The sequence below is a fragment of the Diceros bicornis genome, chromosome 23, assembly GCF_020826845.1.
Source record: "Diceros bicornis minor isolate mBicDic1 chromosome 23, mDicBic1.mat.cur, whole genome shotgun sequence".
Classification (NCBI taxonomy): domain Eukaryota; kingdom Metazoa; phylum Chordata; class Mammalia; order Perissodactyla; family Rhinocerotidae; genus Diceros; species Diceros bicornis.
Window position 1 is genome coordinate 5,236,190 of NC_080762.1, and position 18,969 is coordinate 5,255,158.

At 41.8% G+C, this 18,969-nt stretch overlaps 1 protein-coding gene across 1 annotated transcript; it reads left to right on the top strand.

The window, feature by feature from the left end:
* The first annotated feature begins 3,118 nt into the window (after positions 1-3,118).
* LOC131420649 (pantetheinase) lies at positions 3,119-17,181 on the top strand. The gene is made up of 7 exons (XM_058566826.1): positions 3,119-3,346; positions 4,624-4,754; positions 8,434-8,626; positions 9,301-9,592; positions 10,286-10,647; positions 15,694-15,864; positions 16,885-17,181. The coding sequence occupies exons 1-7, from the start codon at positions 3,134-3,136 to the stop codon at positions 17,065-17,067; spliced, it is 1,545 nt and encodes a 514-aa protein (XP_058422809.1). The 5' UTR covers positions 3,119-3,133; the 3' UTR covers positions 17,068-17,181.
* Positions 17,182-18,969: the final 1,788 nt, after the last annotated feature.

Genomic DNA, 18,969 nt, shown 5'->3' on the forward strand with positions numbered 1-18,969 from the left:
ACTGCAGTTGTGCATCTGAAGACTTTCTCTTGGCTAGTACACGCTAGGTAGGCCACAAACTCCAGATTGATGTGGTGGTAACGCGAGTGGGGGGAAGGGTTATAAAGCCCAATGATGACGTTTCTGTCTTGTGGTGAGCCTGTGCCCCTGGGCTGTGACTTTCGTGAGTGCTTCTCAGCTTTTCTTTCCCTCTTAGTTGGGATAGGAAGGCCAGGAGGGCTAGAGTTGGGGTTTTCCCTTCCCCCAGGTTTATTTAGGCTCTGCTAAATAGTTTCCTTGGAGGGCAGGCTTTTGTTAAGGAGAACAAAATGCTCTGGGCTTATTTCAAAGTGGGTGTATTTGCCTTCCTCCTGTAGGAAGCTTGAGGCGGAGGGTTTTTTCCTCCATTATTTTCCCAGAGAACCCGTGGGGTTCCTGGAGGTAAAACTCACAAAGGTGTGAGAGCCTCCCTAACACTGGAATCTCCCTAGTTTTTAACTCTCAAGCTTGTCCACACCGATCCTCCAGCATTGAATTCATCAATGACACTTAAAGTGATCATCGTAGTACTGGCTCCATCAGTGGAGCCATCTGCTCACTGTGTGCAGCAGGTAAGGCCAGTGGTTTGTCCTGTGACTTTGTTACCGGCACTGGTCAGCTCGGTGCAGTGGGGTCCCAGGTTCTTGGTCCACAGACAAAATAATTTGAGAGCAGACTCACAGCGAAGTTTTAACACAGGAAGACTTATTAGCAAAGCAAAAGTACACTCCTAAGGGGAGGGGTGGGCAGGCTTGAGGGGGAGCAATTGCGCCAAAGTTGTGGTGGTTGGTGGCTTTGGAAGATGGGGTCCTGGGGGCGGGTGAGGGTCTTGGAACGTGTGCCAATCGGGGCATTGTCTCCACTCCCGCATCAGGAGGGGGAGATTTTTATAGGCACCTCCAGAACTGCCACGGCAGTGATTCCCCGAAGGGGGGGTCAAAACTGCAGCACAAATGAGGGTATAATCAGGCTTGGGGCTACACTCAGTCAGGGTTGGGGGGAGTGCTGCACATCCAAAGAGCTGCTGCCCGGTGATTAGGATGCTGCACCTGGTGGAGTGACCATCCTCCCTGCTCAGATCTAGCTTCCTGCCTATCTCAACTTCAGTTCTCTGATGTAGCTAAGAAAAGTTGATTTTCACTTGTTCAGCTTGTTTTCCTTGTTACGAAGATGGGAAAGATGACTTTCAAGCTCTTTATATATTGGATGGGAAACCAAATTGGGGGTTCTTATTCAGTGTTTTTAGCCTAATAAGATCAAAGTAGTAATTTTTTTAACATTTTGGTAACTCATTTCAGTTTTAACTTTCATTTCAAAACCTCCTTTTATAAATTGTTGTGTAACAATTACATTGTCTTGTGAAGGATGTGGTATCCCCACCCACCTGGGAATGGAAAGCCAGCAGGAGGTCAGCAAGCAGAGGGAGCTGGTGTTTGCTGTAGGCTCAGGAGGACTGGGCAACCACAACCTCTTGTGACTTTGATAGCACCAGAATAAGTTTATTATAGTTCTGCAGTAAAAAAAAAATCAGACATACCCATTTACAAATTGAACTATAAAAACATCATCCAAAATGAAATAGCCTAAGAATAAAATGGATAATCATAAATACTAGTTCTGTAAATATAAAAAATATTGTACTTATCTCACAACTGAAACACAATTTGTCTACTTACTCCATACCAAAATCTATAAGCTCTTTTTCTATTTTACATGATTTTCCTTTCTTCCCTCTTTAGTTCTCACTCTCTTTATACTCCCCTCTATTAGCCCTGTGGGACATAGCCTCTCAGATGGTCCGCACTGATCCCTGCCTCATTCAGACCCTTGTGTAATCTCCTCCCATCAAGTGTGGGCTGGACCTACTAACTCGTTTCTGATGAACAGAATACAACAAAAGTGATGAGGTATCACTTCCCACATTAGATTACTAAGGGACTGTGGCTTCTGCCATGGGTGGGTTATCTTGCTCTCTTGCTCTGAAAAGCCAGACACTATAATGTGAGCTGCATTTTAGTGAGGCTGAGGCCTTTGTGGCAAGGAGCTCACATCTTTGGGCATCAGCCAGTGAGGACCCGAGGCCTGCCGTTGGCCATGTGAGTGAGCCTGGAGCTTAGAAGTGGGTCCTCCCCCAGTCGAGCTTTGAGATAACTGCAGCCCTGGTCTGCAGCTTGACTGCAGCCGAGAAAGAGACCCTGGGCCACAGGCTCCCAGCTCAGCTGCCCCTGGTTCCTGACCCCGGAAAATGAGAGGTAATACACGCTTGCTGTTCAAAGCTACTAAATTTTAGGGGAATTTGTTATATAGCAACAGATAAAGAATGACTCCCTTATATTCCTCTTTGTCCTGGCTTCTCCATTTTGAGGAAACTAAATTGAATAAAGTGTAAAGCCCAAATATTCACATGCGGACAGTAAGAATAATTTTAAAGCAGTAAAGTGATTTACTCTTCACATTGTTTACGTACACTGCTATGTGTTGAAAATGGATGAATTCCAAAAATTTCTATAAGTCCTAACCACCTGTACCTCAGAATGTAATCTTATTTGGAAATAGGATAGTTTCAAATGTAATTAGTTAAGATGAGATCATTCTGGAGTAAGGCGGGCACTAAATCCAGTGACTAATGTCCTTATAACAAGGGGAAATTTGGACTCAGACATGCTCACAGGCGAGCACCATGTGACGACACACAGGAAGAAGAGAGCCGTTTACACGGAGAGAGGTCCCAACAGACTCTTCCCTCACAGCCCTCGGGAGGAACCAACTCTGCTGACACGTCATCTGAAACTTCTTGCCTCCAGAACTGTGAGACAACACATTTCTGTCGCTTAAACCACCCAGCTTTTGGTACTTTCTTATGGCAACCCTGGCAAACTAATACACACGTGGTTCCTTATTTAATCTCCACAAATCCCTGCAATAAGGGAGGGTCATTTGTTATATAAGAAGTGTTTATACCTATGTCCCTGATGTGAAACTAGAAGGTTTTCTTAAAGTTAGATTTTGTCATTTATCTTTAAAGTCCTGAGTTCTGGGAACCACGTGATTTATTGTGTTTTCGCTCTATAAATATCAGGACTTGCTGGTTTCTCAGCAATCGTTGGACTTCAGCATGATTACTTCTCAGCTGCTGGCTTATGTGGCAATTTCGGTTCTCTGTGTCTGCAAAGCCAGCTCCCTGGACACCTTTATTGCAGCTGTTTATGAGCATGCAGTGGTATTGCCTAATGCTACCCTAACGCCAGTGTCCCAGGAAGAGGCATTGCTCTTAATGAACCGCAATCTGGATCTCTTGGAGGGAGCAATCACATCAGCAGCAAAGCAGGTACCATCTCTGAGGGTGCTGGATTCTCCGTGCAGAAACGGTGGGGTCTTAGGAGACAGGTCACTGTCAGGTCAACACCCTTCAGGACGACATATGTGTCAGGGTAGCCGAGAATTTCTGTTTTACAATCAGAGTCCTACCTCTTTCTCAAAAGTAACAGAGCAAGGACACTATCGCACTTCCCTGATAGACAAGGTTAGGGAACGCGTGGCCTGCTTATCACTAGAGGCAGCAGATTTTTGAGGAACTTGCTCCAAATTCAACAACTTTGTTGCTCTTTTCGGCTACAGAAGGAGGGTGGAGGATAAATGGGCCAGGGACCAGGTGTTGTCCGTAGAGTGGCCTTGGTGCACTGTTGTGCTCTTAAGAGACGGCAGGTTGTCGGGTTAGTTCACAACATCAAAACGATTAAACTTAAATTGCAAATTACTTAACAGTATATACTTCATTATAATTACAAGATAAAAATATGTCTGTTAATGCACAGTAAGTCCTTGAGTTGAATGAAGGGTTAAGTTTAAGTGTGTGGTTTGAACGAACATAGTTTAAACAAGATATTTGTAGATCAGGTATAAAGAAGGGATATATGAAGTATGATGAAAGGCATAGATACGCACATATTACATATATCTATCAATATACATTCTCATACCTCAGAAAATTTAAAAGGTTATGAAGGATTCTGAGGTTTTTTCACCCTTAGTCCAACTATTTTCTTCAAGGCTACAGCAGCTTTCAGGGTGACTTTCCCCCCTGAAAGTGCCCAGGTTGTACCTCTAGGCCCGGCATCCTTCAGGTAACCAGTGTCTGAGCCCCCTTCCTTCTGAGAAGCAGAAATCAAGTTTGCAGCGTAAGGAGCAGAGAAGGCTGGGGCAGAGGGGGAAGCGACACAGAATACGAGTCACACGTCAGTCCCGACACACTCAGATACAACAGTCAGCCAAAGTTCAGGGAAGGGGGTCATTTTGAGAAGACCTAGGTTTATAGTTAACAACTCTCAGGCGTGGCAAACCTGTGGGTGGCCTGGAAAGCTATTAATGTTTATGAAATAGTGAAGAAGTCAAATAGCAATGACGACAGTGGGATTCGAAAAGGAATGTGGTTGGGCAAAGAAAATAAATTACAAAAGCATAGAAAACAAAGGAATAAGATTGAAAGAAAAAAAACGCCCGAATAGTTGTTCCTCAGCTGCTCAGTTCCTCAGGTCCCCTCGCAGGCACCCTCTTTGATTGTTTGCTTATTTGAAAAATATGTTAGTTAAGCGCCATTTTTAACAGGGTGCACATATTATTGTGACTCCTGAAGATGGTATCTACGGCTGGAACTTCAGCAGGGATTCTCTCTACCCGTACTTGGAGGACATCCCAGACCCTCAGGTGAACTGGATCCCTTGTAACAATCCCAACAGGTAAAGAAATGGATTGTGAAAAATTCAATCATGAACACGAGCTTGCTTCACTTGGGAAAGTTTTATGGACGATCATTGCATAAGATCCACTATCAACTCTAAGTTTCAAGATAGTCTCATTATTTTTCATCTCCTATGGATACATTTAATAGGAAAGTGAACAGGAATTATGAAATCACAGAAATCAGTGCCGGAGGTAACAAGAAATCACCGAATTCAATGTGAATTTCCATTAGGGGAATGAATCTGGAGAGATGATATTGTAACTTGCTTAGGGTCACTGGGTAGCCAGTTAGTAGAAGAACCTGATCCTTGCTTGTGAACAGATAATTGTTTCCCTATTGGGTCTGTAATTTGAAAACTGTGGGAGTAAATAGCAAAATAGAGTCACATGTCAGTTTAGGATTAAAGATTTTTTTGTCCAAGCAACTAGAAGGATGTGCAACTATGACGTACATCTATCTACTGGGGCTTTGGGGGAAAAAAAATTAAAAAAAAAAAAAAAGATTTAAGAAAACCTTAAAAAAAAAATTTTTTTTTCTGTCTCATCCATAAGATAGCTGATGAGATTAATGTATATGAAATCCTTAAAGCTTAAGCTTATTGTCAACCCAGGAAGTTATGATACAGCAGAACTGTGTAAGTGGTTTAAATCAAGTCCAGACTAAAGAAATATGAAGTGTGATGAAAATAGCACTATTATTTTTAATATAAACAAAACAATGTCATCCAAGAGAATCATGTCAGTTAACTCATTTCTTTCAAAATAAACCATTGCTAAAATCACAGGAATTCTTCTTTTGGAACTGCTCTCAAAACCACACAAACTACTGTAACTGCTTATAGAGACACTTTGATTTTGACAAGGTTCAACAGTATTTCTCTTAATCATCTACTTTATTCACAATTCATTGTATCATAATTATTTCTTATTTAACCATCTCCCATGCCAGATCTTCAGCTTCTAAGAGGCAGGAACTCTGTTATCACTACCATTATGAATTGACTTCACTTGGTTCTAATGGCCTTTCCCTAGAACCAAATTTCCAAGAGCATCCTGAAAATCACCACCAGAATGTTCCATTTTTTCCATTTTAAGGAGTCTGGTTTCCCCTTCATGTTTTCCATTAACCGATGACATCTCTGTTCTTTGCCTTCATTCATTTATTCAGCACATTTTTTGAGTCCTTATTGGGTCCAGGCACTATTCTGGGCAGTGGGGTGAACTAAACAGATTAAAAAATCTCTGTTCTCCTGGATCTTATATTCTAGTGTGGGGAGAGAGTCAAAAACAAAATAAATAATATCTAGTGATCTATCATTTACCTATCCATGATATGAGATGGAGGTAAGTGTTATGGGGAAAAATAAAGCAGGAAAGGTGAATATAGTGGGAAGTGTGGGGCTGAAATTTTTAGGTCATCAGAGGGCTTTACAGTGACATCTCAGCGAAGGCTTAAGGGAAGTGAGGGAGTAGGTCACATGGATATCTGAGAAAACAGCAATCGAGGGAATTCTAAATACAAAGATCCTGTGGTCAGAGTGTGTGTCTGGCATATTAGGAACAGCAAGAAGGTTAGTTTGGTTGAGTGATGTGAGGGATGGGGAGAAAAGTGGGAGATGGAGGCAGATAGGTGGGAGGGGCCTGATTATGTAAGACTTTGTAGGCCATAATAATGACTTTGTTACTTGAGTGAGAAGGTAACCATTGAAGAGTTTTGACAAAAATTGATATGCTGTGACAAGTTTTAGTGTAAGGATCATTCTGGCCACTATGTGGAGACTAGACTCCAGGAGGAGGGCAATGAAGAAGCCGGGACAGCTAAAAAGCCTTTGCAGGGATCTAGGCAGAGACGTCGGCTTTGGACCAAGATGGCAGAAGTCAAGGTATTGAGAAATGACCAGATTCTGAATAAAGTCTGGAGGTAGCTTTGACAGATCTTGCTGAAAGATTGGATGTCAGATGGGAAGGAAGAAGAGGAGTCGATCTCCTTTACCCTTCACATACAATCAGATATCACGCCTTGTTGAGTATGTTTGAAGTATCCACTGAAGCAATCGCTCTTTTTTCTACAGTCACCAACCTTTTTTTGGCCCACATCACCATTTAGCTTGGGTATTGTAGGAACGCGCCCTCATCATTCCTCTTGTTTATTTTATTTATCTATTTAGCATTTATACTTCACATGCTTCCAGAAGGATTTGAGGTTTCTTATTAAATCTTATATAATTAAGAAGTAGCATAGTTTAGATGTAAAAACCAGAAGCCACATGAATAAAGTAGAGGAAGCAGTTGTTACAAGGCACCACGGTAGTGGGCTGATCATTACAACTGGACATGCAATATGCTTCTGAGGGTTCCTGGGAGGCTAAGAGAGGAACAGTTTGGCTCAGAAGGTTTCATTGCCTCTCGGAAGAAAGTTTGTAGATTTCTTGAGAGACATACTATGTCCAGTAACCTAACTCAAAAATGAATTTACTTATTCGACTTTTTTTCATTGACTCTTTCTTATGCACCGGAAACTCCACTATGTGAGTGTGTAGGAGTCCTTGTATGAGGGACATACTTTAATACAGTGAATGTCTGCACCTGTGATCAAGGTGATCTGGCTGGCAGATTAAAGAGTCAATCATTAGGTCAATAAGTTAAAAAAACAATGGCTCCCTGCCCCTGTGTCTGCACCTCCATGATCGGAATTAGTTATCAGCAATCAGAACACAGATCCTTAATATTTGGAGGACAGGGTCCTTATTGCCCAGCCTGCTCCCACAAGCTGCCTGTAAGGTGCTCCAAGAACACCTGCATGGCTGCCTGCTACGGGGAAAGGGGCTGGAGGGAGGTGGGGTACGGGGTAGCCACTGCTGAGCCAAGGGCTGAAATTGACTAAAATTAACTGCAGTTTACCTTCTGAGCCTTCCCCTGGAAGTTGTAAGTCTTCAAATAGACTCCAGAGTTCCAAAATAGTTGTATCAGACAGATTCTGCCAGTGCAGTTGTTATCTAGGTGGAAGGATGGTTTCCTGGTGCTTCTTACTCCGCCATCTTCCCTGAGTCCTCCTGTTTCCAAGTTGCGGTCCTTTCATTCAAAATACACGTATAATTTTTTGGTGAAGAAGATTGGCCCTGAGCTAACATATGTGCCCACCTTCCTCTATTTTGTATGCGGGATGCCTCCACAGCGTGTCTTGATGAGCAGCGTGTAGGTCCGCGCCCAGGATCCAAACCTGTGAACCCTGGGCCACTGAAGTAGAGCGCGCGAACTCAACCATTATGCCACCGGGCTGGCCCCTCATTTGAAATATTTTTTAATGCCTCTTTTCTGTCAAGCGTGGATCCAGTGAACAGGAGGTGTGTCTCTTTGCCCCTTAATATCAATAAGATGTGACACACAGTATAAGAGGAACACACAAATGAATATGTGATTACAGATGATGATAAATGCTATGAAGAAAAAAATACATGGCCTGGAATCTTATCCTAGAATAGCTTCCTACAACCAAATTCCTACAAGCATGTACTTCCTCTGAAGTCTCTTCTTAATTTAATCTTTCTCTTCTATTTATGTTATTTAGGGTTTGTTTTCGTGTATATCATGTAATAGGTTCATGCAACTATTATTCTGAATTTCACTGAATGCTAAGCTTGATTTTTTTTTCCTCTTCCAATGAACACGTACCAGATTTGGCCACACTCCAGTACAAGAGAGGCTCAGCTGCCTGGCCAAGGACAACTCCATCTACGTCGTGGCGAATATTGGGGACAAGAAGCCATGCAATGCCAGCGACCCTCAGTGTCCCCCTGATGGCCGTTACCAATACAACACTGATGTGGTGTTTGATTCCGAGGGAAAGCTCGTGGCACGCTACCATAAGGTAGAATTAATTTGCAAATAATTCAACTACTGAGTGTTCAACAAAATAAAGTGGACAGGAAGGGAAAAAATCATTATTGTGGATAATAATAAGCATACTTGATAGGCAGAGTAGAGACAGAGCATAGACAGTAATGGTTAGGTGTGGTGAGCTCCTACAGAGAGGATACCTGTGCCTTTAGGAGCACAGGAGGGTGTTGTTGGGAGTGTGTACAAATCAGAAGGAGCTTCCTGCCTTGAAATATAATGTCGCCTTTTGGACTTTGTCCTTGTAAAGACATGCCCTGGCAGTGGATCAAGGCCAGAATGAAAAACTACTTACCAGATAGACTTGGTTTTGAAGAGAAGGGAGCAAAGAAAGTTCTTTGCCCACAGAAAACTATTAAGTGTTCTTGGCAAATAGATGTTATCTATTTCACTCCTATGTCTTATAAGATTCAAGAAGGTCTTAATAGATAAGGATTCCTTTGTGCTTACGTATAAAATGTGGATATTGAAACAAAGGCTCCTATCCACTGTGGCTGTCTCTGATTCTCTAACACTCTTTCCTGTGAAGACAGTGGTCATAGATGAAATCGGCACTAACAGATGTGAGCTGTACTTTTTCAGACACAGTGACATCCAGGCCAGCTACTTAAAAGAGATTTTCCCCCCTTCATCTTCTGTTTATTGCAGCAAAACCTTTTCCTGGGTGAAGATCAATTCAATGCACCCAAGGAGCCTGAGGTCGTGACTTTCAACACCACCTTTGGAAGGTTTGGCATTTTCACGTGCTTCGATATTCTCTTCCACGATCCTGCTGTAACCCTGGTGACAGATTTCCATGTGGACACCATCCTCTTCCCCACAGCTTGGATGAATGTTTTGCCACATTTGTCAGCTATTGAATTCCACTTGGCTTGGGCTATGGGCATGAGGGTCAATTTCCTTGCGTCCAATATACATTACCCCTCAAATAGAATGACAGGTAATGTGAAATCTTTAAGATTTACAGGTTTGATGTAACCAAAAAAGCAAAAAAATCATTTTTTTCTAGCTGACATGTACTCCTTAATACAATGTTTTCCAACTCAATTTTTGCATATCCAGCTGGTGACATGCTGTAGAATCCATCTCCATCTAAATTATTTTGGTTTTATTCAACTTGAATGTACACTGCCTTTTTTTTTCAAAATTCACCACTTCTTATGTGAAACTCTCTTCTCAGCATCTTGGTGTCATGCAGTATTGTATTTCCTCTTACCTGTTATCCTGTCAGCATATTTTACTGAAGTTAATGAAATGTATAGCTTAGAGGGAGTAAAATGTTAATGTGAGTTTAAAATAACAATAACAGGGGCTGGCCTAGTGGCTTAGTGGTTAAGTTCAAGTGCTCCCCTTCGGGTGCCAGGGGTTCGCAGGTTCAGATCCTGGACATGGACCTATGCACTGTTTATCAAGCCATGTTGTGGCAGCGTCCCGTATGTAAAGTAGAGGAAGATGGTCATGGGTGTTAGCCCAGGGCCAGTCTTCCTCAGCAAAAAGAGGAGGATTGGCAATAGATGTTAGCTCAGGGCTGATCTTCCTCACCAATAAAGAAAGAAAGAAAATAACAATAACAACCGTACAATCCTTTTTCACTTTCCTATTTGAAATGCCATTTCCAACTTATCACTTCCAGGAAGTGGCATCTATGCTCCTGATTCTCCAAGAGCATTTCATTATGATATGAAGACCGAGGAGGGAAAACTACTCCTCTCACAACTGGATTCCCACCCACACCGCCCTGCAGTGGTGAATTGGACTTCTTATGCCAGCAGTGTGGAAGCACTCTCGATGGGAAACCAGGAATTTAAGAACACTGTCTTTTTTGATGAATTCACCTTCTTTGAGCTCACAGAAGTCACAGGAAATTACACAGTTTGTCAGAAAGATCTCTGCTGTCATCTAAGCTACAAGATGTCTGAGAAGAGAGCAGATGAAGTGTATGCCCTAGGGGCATTTGATGGACTACATACTGTGGAAGGGAGTTATTATTTACAGGTAATGATTGCTTTGGTGGCAGGGGGTTACCAGATAAAATACAGGACACCTAATTAAATTTGAATTTCAGATAAACCATGAATTATTTTTATTATTATAAGTATGTCCCACTTTTGAAGATATATGTATACTAAAATATCTGTGGTTTTTTGAAATTCAAATTTAGTTGGGCATCCTGAATTTTTATTAGCTGAAACTTGCAATCCTAGATGTCAGTTCAATTTTAAACTAGTTGGGAAAAGGCAGAACATTTATTTGCAGAACTGGTGTTTAAAATGATATAATAATCTAATCACAGACAGTTTTAATGGATAAATACCCTCTGATATTTCCTGCCTAAACAAATTTAGTCATTTCCCCTGTATGCTCACGAATGCCTATCTTGTTTTATAAGAAGCTTGACTCTAAATGTGTCCTGGAGACATATAGAGTTAACCTCTGAGATGTCCAGTAGGATAGTTTATTGCTGCAAAGATTCAGATATCTCACAGCCCTCAACAGTAAAGGAGGAGCTATTGGAGCCTGATGAGATGGAATCCCTAAGAACAAGCAGCTTCCATATTCCTCCCATCCTGTTCTTGTCTTCCTTGATCTGGCCTGCTTCCTATTTCACCGGGATTATTGCAATATCCCCCTAAGACGGCTTCCTGTTGACAGTTTCAGCTTCATCCAGTCCATGCCCTATACTATAACTACAAAAATCACTAAAAGCCATTTCTGATTATTTCTCTCTCTTGCTTAAAATTCCTCACTGTCTTCTAATTGGGAAATCAAATTCCTTAACATAAAAGGCTCAGAAAGTCTTGATGTGTGGCCCCTTCCTACTCTCTATCATCTTCTCTCACTCTACCCACATGTACCCTGGGCTCATGTCATATTGTGACATTTCCCCATCTTCAGTGTGCCAGCATCTGCAGAACCTCTGGATGTTGGCAGAGATTGTTTCTTTTATCTATGGTGACCCCCACCTACTCATCATTCATCGGGCCTTTCAGGTCTTATCTTCACCAAGAAGGCTGCCCTGACACTTCCTGGGGCAGCACTCCCACCTCCCCTGCTGGGTTAGGTACCTCTTTTATGTGCTCCGAAACACTCTATGCTTAGCTTTATCAAAGACACGTCATGTCAAATTATGTACATACTTGTTGCAGACTGAAGGCCCTTTGAGTGCTGGAACTACACCCACCGTGGAACATTTTGTTTGCCGTATCATCAACACTCTACCAAGGCTTGCTTATTTTGACAAACATTTATCAAGTGCCTGCTACATACCAGGTATATATTCAGTGCTAATGATTTGAAGATGGATAAGCACAGATCCCCCTCTTGAGGAATGTAGTAGGGGAGAAAGACACTTGAGCAGACACTTCAATACAGGTTGGCATGTAATGGATATACAATGCACGTTTTGCTATAGAAATACTAAGGAGTTGTACTTAGCCTAATTTGGGGATCCAGGGAAGTTTCTGGAGACATTATGTATGAGCTTATGCTATTATGGAGGAGAAAAAGAGTGGGAGGGAATTCGAGGTGAAGTGGAGACCATGAGCAAGGGTGTGGATGTGCGAAAGAGCAGCGTGTTCAGGGAAGAGCAAACAGTTCCGTGTTACGAAGGCATAACATCACAAGCAATGTCGGTGGACGATGAGCCTAGAGGCAGGATCATATCCTGAAGGATCTTACCTGTCGTTCCTAAGATTTGGGCTTTATTCTGTCAGTGCTGGTCTTCTGTTGGAAGGTGTTCAGCAGGGGAATGGTGTGATCAAATCTTCTTTTGAGTAGAATATTTTGGCTGTACTGTGGATGATGAAACTAAGGGCACAAAGACTAGTTAAATTATTAAAATACTCCTATTAGGACCTGCACCAAGATTATGTGAGTAGGAATAAAAGCAGGGTATGGAGTCAGGAAATATTTAGAAAACTGAACTTAGTGGTCAATTTGATATCTAACAGGAAAGCACAATGAAGGGTCTAGAATGTGCCAGGTTTCTGGCAAGAGTGGCTGGGTGACTGTGATACTCTGAAAGGTCAGGATGCGAGGGGAGGAGCAGGTCGGGTGGCAGTGGGGAGACCCTCAGTTCAGCTTTGGGTCTGCTGGTCTTGCAGTTCATGTGGGACATTCAGCTGGAGCCATCCGACATGCTGTTGAATACAGGGATCTGATGCTTAAGGGAGATATTAAATTTAGAAATACTGTTTTGAGAGTCAGCAGGATAAAGGCGGTAGTTAAACCCACAAGAGTGAATGACATTGCAAAGCTGACTACATGGGCAGTGAGGAAGAATGGCTACAGGTGGGACCTCGCTGAGCTCCAGCGTTTGGGCAGGAAGCGGACAGAATAGGAACCTGCAAATACGAGTAGGAAATGAAGGAGAATTTGAAAAGAGAACTTTCACGGATGGCAAGGAAGCAGAGACTCGCAGGAGGAGGCAATTGTGAAGTGTATTTGTGCAGTATGTTTACCATTATTGGCATAAATGAGTAGAATTTTGGTGGAATTTCCTGGGCTCATAATGATAGGGTGAAAGGCAGATTACAGTGAATCGAAAAGTCAAAGGGAAGTGAGGATATTGAAAGAATGAGTGAGTGTTTCTTCCTCAAAAATCTTGCCTGAGACAAGAAGTAGAGAAGCAAGGCAGGAGCTAGACAGAGACTTGTGGTCAGGAAGAGTTGTTTCTGTTTGTGTTTCCAATAGATGAGAGATCCTTAATTATCTCGATAGGGCTAAGAGAAAGGGCAAGAAAAAAGGAAAAGGATGAAAATATAGAAGGAACCAATACTCCTAATCAGTGCTCCAAGGTGCTGGAGAAAAGGGGAAAAAAATGATATCAAGAACACAGAAAATGTACAAAATTGGAAATCAGTTAAATTATGTTCTACAAAAATACTTATTGCCATATAAATATTTCACTATATATGTTGCATATATATGGTATTATGTTGCCATATTAGTTTTTAAAATTAAAATAATTGCGATATATTATTTTTTTATTTTTTGTGCTATATTTTTAGGTTTAAAAAGTTGGTTACAAAGCAAGAAAGCACTCTCTTGGCTCTTCCTCTCTCTTTTTCCTTCCTTCCTGCCTCAATCCTGTCTCCCCTCTCTGTCTCCCCCGGAGTCTTGGCCCCTCCTTGAGGAAAGCCGAGGTGGGTTCCTTCTTAGTGTTGGGAGGAAGGTTAGTTCTGCCAAGTAGAACGAAGCCCTCTGTTGTCGTTGCTGGGCAGAGATCCCTTTGCTGAACCACCGTTGCTGGACTGGTTTTGGAATTTAAAACTCTAAATTTAGAAGCTTTCCTCATATATATGTTGACCCTTTAGTCTTACCAAAAACTGATGGAAAGTTCTGACCATGTGGGTGATAATTGCCCATTTTCAGCTTCACAGCAATGTGATCTAACTGGGCCTTTTGTTAGAGGAATCCCTGAGGTAAGTATGTGTAGAGTCTTCCTCTTGAGATGGTCAGGTTTCCCAAGTTTCAAAATTCTTCTAATTCTCTTCCTGAATAGGGTTGCCTAATTCAGCAAATAAAAATATAGGATGTCCAGGCAAATTCGAAGTTTAGATAAATAAGGAATATATATGTTTAAATATGAGTATGTCTGTGTGATATTTGGGATAGACTTACACTAAAAACTATTTTTAGTATTTTTAATTTATCTGAACTTCAAATTTAACTGTGATGCCTGACCCTATTCCTGAAGGATGAATGCCTTGCCGACAGCATTTAGAGAGCCAAGTGGGAGAAATGACCGCAGGGTTTGGTGGCGGAGGGAGGCGGTCTCAACAATGATTCATTCATGTAATCCCCTTCAACTGTGTCTTTCAAAACCTCCATCAGGACATGTCTGCTTTACCCTGTCTGGAAATAAATGCCCAGGCTTTTACTGAAATAGGGGAGGGGCAGTTGCTCATGCTCAGTATCTGAGGCATCTTTAACAACTTCCCATCAATTTCCCTTACTTTAGCCACCATGACTTTACCAGCGTCTGAGGTATCTAGTGTTCCCAGGGATGGAATCTTTTGAGTATTCTGCAGTGTCCGTAAGGTTGATTATTGGCTTTCCCCACTGCCAGTCTAGGAGTTGGCTTTCTTAGGTCTGCTAAATCAGTTAGCACTTCTGTATCAACACCCCAGCTTCTAACATTGTGCTATGGTCTATCCTCCTGTTCTCCTATCCTTGTGGATTTATTTCTTTAAAAAAAAGCTAATGCTGGTTTTAGTAGGATTTCAAGGGAATGAAACAGATAGATGTGTTCATTCTAGCTTTACCTGAAAGTGATTTGAATCCCATCTTAACACACTTGCCCTAAAGCGCTTGCTCTCCAAGTTCAAAAGTAGAAGCAGGGACACCAGCTTAGTTAGAGGCTATTGTTTTAGTCCAGCAAGAAATGAAGGGGATTTGGAGTAAGGCTTGGAAGACGCCGTACAGATGGAGTTAAATGCATATGGGACTTCCTTTTAGGGACTTTGCATCTGCATGGTGAGCTGACTTGCATATTTAGATTTTATGTTCACGTGGCTGTGGAGTAGAGTGTAGTATAGTGTAACTATGTAGTGCAGTGAGAGCTGTTCCAGTCCTCGCTCAGATATAAGTACCTGGCTTTTCCAGATCACAGGGCTTGTCTCTAGATCAACTCCAGGGTTCACTACAACTTGAAACTTCTTTCATTGTGTGAAATAGGGAATAAAATAGAGATTAAACGAGTGTCTAAATTAAACCTTTTTTTAAATTGAACACTCTTGATTATTTAAAGCGTCGCTGACTTGAGAACAATGAGGGTATAGTTGTTCATGGCTCTAGACCAAAGATCTGCTCGTTTCCTTATGTGGTTTAATCTGGGTGTCAGTGAAGTGCAGGAAGCGCTAGGGTCTGCAGCCCGTATTGTTATTATGGGTTGCAATAGTTGCTCAGCAATGAACTGGATTAACCTAATGAGGAAGTAATGCTATTTTATCAAACAAAGAGGCAAGGGCATTTTTCTAGGTCAGGCCAGCATATCGATCGGTTTTGCTGGAACTCATTGATTTGTTTTTACTTTCCTAGGTTTGTACACTGTTGAAGTGCAAAACCACAGATTTACACACTTGTGGTGACTCAGTGGAAAGTGCTTCCACCAGGTTCGACATGTTCTCGCTCAGTGGCACTTTCGGAACCCAGCATGTCTTCCCTGAGGTGCTGCTGAGTGAAATTCAGCTTGCACCCGGAGAATTTCAGGTGCGACTCTGCTTAATCTTGCCAATTCACTTCATGTAAGAGGAAGCACTTTTTGAGTACAAAACCTACCCAGGCACTTACAAATATCCTAAACACTGCCATTTGGAAAGGGTAAAATTATCCTTAGGGAGCATGAAGGACACCGAGCAGGCTGTGTTTCTTGTCTGGAAAGCCTTACTATAGTAATTGGTGTGTCCTTGAGAATAAAGAAATATGTTATTGTGGGGGCTGTGAGGAGGCTGGGCTGTGTAAGGTCTGTTGAACAGGAAGAAGACTCAAGAAGACTTTCAGGACCAGTCCCACCAGAGGCAGCCCCTTCACACCACTGGGCAATGAGGGTCTAGGGAAGATGAAAGGAGTGCTTTCCTGGTGTGGGTGAAGGCCCTGTGTGACCAGAGGAGACAAGGAAAGAAGGAAAAACTGAAGGAGAATTCAACAGTGACTGATGTTGGCAAGAAAGCAAAATTTTTTTTTAGGAGCCAGAAATAATTCCTCACTGCATGAGCGCTCTGCCCAGCCACATTCTCCACTGACTTCTCTGGCAGGTTCTGCTCTCATTCTGCTTTCGTGGTGGAAATAGCTGCTGCAGGGAGCACAGGACAAAGGGCAGGTGGGGAGGCCGTGCCAAGTGAGTGACAGGGACGGCAGAGGCTCAGCTCAAACCCCCCTTAGTCAGTCCCTTCCCATCATTTGGAGGAGGTTTGCTTGTCTGAGAGAACTAGGTTTCTCTCTTCTATACTCCCGCATTCATTGTTTTATGGTTATTAACTCATGGAATGCTTCCTCGATAAGTAAGCTGTAAGATATTGATTACAGGCATTTCAATAATAAATTAATCAGTGCCAATTCCATAGCTCCAATTTTTCGTATAGTCTGTACTATTTCAAACATTTCTGATAGAACAGAATCTGACCATTATTTTTGTTGTTTCTTCATCCAGTTGTACTAAATTTTAAAACTGTGTTGTGGGGTTGTGTAACTTAAAGGTAGACCCAACCCACTCCTCTGTGTTTTCATTAGGTGTCAAGTGATGGACGCTTGTTTAGTCTGACGCCGCCCTCTGGACCTGTCCTGACGGTGACTCTTTATGGGAGGTTGTACGAGAAGGACCGGGCATCCGATGCTTCATCCGACCTCACAGCACAAGCACTAGGAGTAATGCTCATAGTTCTAACACCCGTTGTGTTCTCATTACGTTGGTAGAATATTTACATTTTCTCTCTTTTATTTCAGATAATTTAAAAAATGATGCATGAGAAAAGAAAGATGGGTCTGTGCTCTTGATAATAGTGATTGTGGCCTCTGGTGTAAATAAATTATTAATATATATTTATCTTTAGTTAGACACACACACATACACACACACACTCACTGCAGTAGACAGCTTACAAGATAGCCCCCAGTGACCCCTACCTCTAGGTTCCATGGAGAGATTCTCCATGATTAACTGTTCTGCTACTATTAGCTTTATCACCTATAGTAAGTCTGAATCTATTACCACTTTTGTTATAACACAGATCTCTTATTCAGTTCTGTTTAAGAGTTCCAATGATTTTATTTGTTTTCTCTGTTAGTTATTTACATAAAGAATACATTTCAGTTTTCTTAAGGGCTGAACCGTGTCTCCCCAAATTCATATGTTGAAGTCCTAACTCCATACGTCAGAATGTGACTGTATTTGGAGATAAGGTCTTTAAGGAGGTAAAATGAGATCATTAGGGTGGGCCCTAATCCAATATGGCTGGTATTCTTATAGGACAGATTAGGAGATTAGGATGTAGACATGCACAGAGGGGAGACCATGTGAAGACAGAGGAAGATAGCCATATACAAGGCAAGGAGAGAGGCCCTCAGAAACAACCAACACTGCTGACAATTTGATTTGGACTTCTAGCCTCCAGAATTGTGAGAAAATAAATTTCTGCTGTTTAAGCCAGTCTGTGGTACTTTGTTATGGCAGCCCTAGCAAACTAATGCAAATTCCAATTCTCTCCCTCCTCCATTTTCTGCTATAAATTGAAGCCTGAACAAAATGGTTACCTAGTAAGAATATCCAGCTGGCTGGGCTCCTCAAGACTTAGCTAGAGACTCTTAGGGAAGCATTACTGATTAATTGATAGTGAAACCACCATCATTGAAGATCCTCTGGAGTTAGGAAACCAGAAAGTCACACTGATGAAATTATGTAATTAATCTGGCATTGTGTTCTTTTTAAGTGACAGCAGAATCTCTTGACATTATACAAATTAGTGAAACAAAGAACATCTTTTAAATCAAATCATCTCCCAATGGATAGACTGTCCACATAGCCCTGATATCTACCTCACACTGCACAAACATGACCTTCTGTGAAGAACAGCAGGACACTTGCATCAGTGATCCATGTCAGCAACACACCATTTGGAAATAAACTTTTTTTTTGTGGCAGATGCTTCTCCTAAAAAATGCTATATCATCAAATAAATATTTGAGTAAAATTCATCTTGTGCTTTTGGGTGACATTAACTGACTTTTAAAAAAGACGTGTTGAAAAATAAAGTTCCTTATATATTTAGGAACAGCAATCACCATGGCAAGCCTCAATACTGTCATACGGTTTTTATTTAAAGCAGAAAACATGCTGATGTATCAGTGATAGGCTTAAAATATTAAAGGCTTCAAAAAACCCTAAATGCTTTTTTTCTGTTGGATATTGACAAATATATTAGTTATCCATTTTGACATAACAAATTACCCCCAAACTTAACAGCTTAAAACAATAGACATTATCTTATACAGTTTCTGAGAGTCAGAATCCAGGAGTGGTTTAGCTGGCTTAGGGTCTCTCTTGAAGTTGTAATTAACCTGTCACCAGGGCCACAGTCATCTCAAGGCTCGACTGTAGCTGGCGACTCTGCTTCTAAACTCACTCACATGGTTGTTGACAGGCCTCAGTTCCTTGTTGGAAGTTGGTTGAAGGCTCTGTTACTCACCACATGGGGCCTCTCCATAGGCTGCCTGAACGTTTTCACAAAAAGGCAGCTGGCTTCTAGACTGAGTGATGAGATAGATAGATAGATAGATAGATAGATAGATAGATAGATAGATAGATAGATAAATAGATAG

Bases quoted from the DNA above. Each gene is read 5' to 3' on its own strand.
- LOC131420649 (XM_058566826.1), top strand. From the start codon at position 3,134: ATGATTACTTCTCAGCTGCTGGCTTATGTGGCAATTTCGGTTCTCTGT. The intron at 10,648-15,693 runs GTAATGATTGCT...TTACTTTCCTAG, and splicing joins AAGGGAGTTATTATTTACAG to GTTTGTACACTGTTGAAGTG. The intron at 15,865-16,884 runs GTGCGACTCTGC...TGTTTTCATTAG, and splicing joins TTGCACCCGGAGAATTTCAG to GTGTCAAGTGATGGACGCTT.